The sequence below is a fragment of the Peromyscus eremicus genome, chromosome 3 (assembly GCF_949786415.1).
Source record: "Peromyscus eremicus chromosome 3, PerEre_H2_v1, whole genome shotgun sequence".
NCBI classification, from domain to species: Eukaryota; Metazoa; Chordata; class Mammalia; order Rodentia; family Cricetidae; genus Peromyscus; species Peromyscus eremicus.
The window spans coordinates 81111902-81113921 of NC_081418.1; the positions used below are offsets into that span (position 1 = coordinate 81111902).

Below are 2020 nucleotides of genomic sequence, written 5' to 3' on the forward strand. Positions count from 1 at the left end.
GACTTTGCTGGATGGGGTTTTACTAGCTCTGGTTGTCCTGGAACTCACTCTGCAGAACAGGCTATCCTGTACTCAGATCCACCTGCTTTTGCCAGTCAAGTGCTGGGATTAAAGTCATGCATCACTACTACCCAGCCTTAGTATTTTTTAAATCTATAAGAATTATTTAAATGAGTTGAAGATTTAATAGTCCCTTCTTTGTTGCATATTCCTTGACAGTCAGATATTTGTTTATATTACCACTAATATATCTTTGAAATATATTATTTAAAATAGAGCTTAGGTATAGTAGAAATTTTCAAATAACTTACAAAATGTCACCTATAATTTTAAAACTTAAAAAAGAAATACAGTCTCTGTGGGCATATGTGTGGTCTGACCTCGGGTATCTGGGGACATAGGACTTATGCTCAGTTACTGAGATGAGCAAGCCTTGCAGCTGTGCCCCACCCTAACTGGTTCCCAGTGATTTGCATGCACTCACTGCATAGCCTTGAAGACTTCTTCATATACCAGTCACAGCCTGTGCAGTTGTCACTGCAGTCAGAACTCAGCATGGACATGAGGGCCCCTGCTCAGCTCCTCGGGCTCCTGCTGCTCTGGATTCCAGGTAAAAAATGACTAAAATGGGAATTTCACTGTTACACTGTAATTATTATTGACTGGAATTTGGGGAAGGTCCTCTCTTATCAGCTTAACTATGTGGCTCTTTATTATGTCTCCATTCCTAGGTGCCAGATGTGACATCCAGATGACCCAGTCTCCATCCTCTCTGTCTGCATCTCTGGGAGACAGAGTCACTATCACATGTCGGGCCAGTCAGGGCATTTACAATTATTTAAACTGGTACCAGCAGAAACCAGGGAAAGCTCCTAAACTCCTGATCTATTACACAAATAGGTTGGTAGAAGGGGTCCCATCGAGGTTCAGTGGCAGTGGGTCTGGGGCAGATTATTCTCTCATCATCAGCAGCCTGGAGTCTGAAGACATTTGCAGCTTATTACTGTCAACAGTATGCTCAGTATCCTCCCACAGTGATACAAGCCATAACCTAAACCTCTATGGAAGCAGAAGTGAGAGGCTGGGCTGTCCAAATGTTCCTCCTCATGAGTCATTCACTGAAACTGTTTCTCAGCTGTCACAGAATTTTTAGCAATCAAGTTATAAAACATAATGCCACTTTTCTAGCCTTCTGATTTTCTTAGTGATGATGTCCTTGACTTTCTACATGAATTCTAAACTGAGTTTATCAACTTTAGAAACTTTTTTAGGAATATGAATTGCATTACATTGCCCTGACTCTGCAAATTGGAGAAGAAATACATTTAAAAGTGGTTCATGGAGCTGGAGAGAATGTCCAGTGGTAAAGAGCAGCTGATGCTCTTAAAGATGGCCTGTGTTTGACTCTCAGCACCCACATGGTGACCCCTAGCTATCTTTAACTTCAGTTCCAGGGTCTTCTGCACCCTCTTGGCCTCTGAGGACACCAGACATGCACATATTTTGCTCGCAAACATATAGTTAAAATGCTCATTAATATTAAAATATTTATATAAAGTGGTTCACATTATGAACACAGATATATTCTCTTTTCACTTGTATGCCCATAAGAGCAAGAAGATCACAACATGAACATTTATTACTTTTTTTTTTTTTTGGTTTTTGGAGACAGGGTTTTCTCTGTGTAGCTTTGCGCCTTTCCTGGAACTCACTTGGTAGTCCAGGCTGGCCTCGAACCTCACAGAGATCCGCCTGGCTCTGCCTCCCGAGTGCTGTGATTAAAGGCGTGAGCCACCACCGCCCGGCTGAACATTTATTACTTTCAATGTTTCAATCTCAGTGAATAATTACTATCTTAATTCCTTAACTATTTTCAAAGGTAGAACTATGAGGTAGCCATCATGATAGCTATGATGCTTATAATAGAAAAAAACTCCAGATAACACTGTTTTAAGCTAGAAACCTCAGATTCTGGGACTTCAAGTGCACACATATGTATAGACAGATAGATAGATAGATA

The 2020-nt window shown here is 40.8% G+C and overlaps 1 gene segment (V, D, J or C); it reads left to right on the plus strand.

Moving 5' to 3' along the window:
- Positions 1-555: 555 nt before the first annotated feature.
- The window catches only part of LOC131907018 (probable non-functional immunoglobulinn kappa variable 1-37), a 5038-nt gene continuing 3573 nt past the window's right edge, over positions 556-2020 (plus strand). The window contains 2 exon segments of the V gene segment in view: positions 556-610; positions 732-1012. Of these exon segments, the coding sequence occupies positions 556-610; positions 732-1012 (336 nt within the window).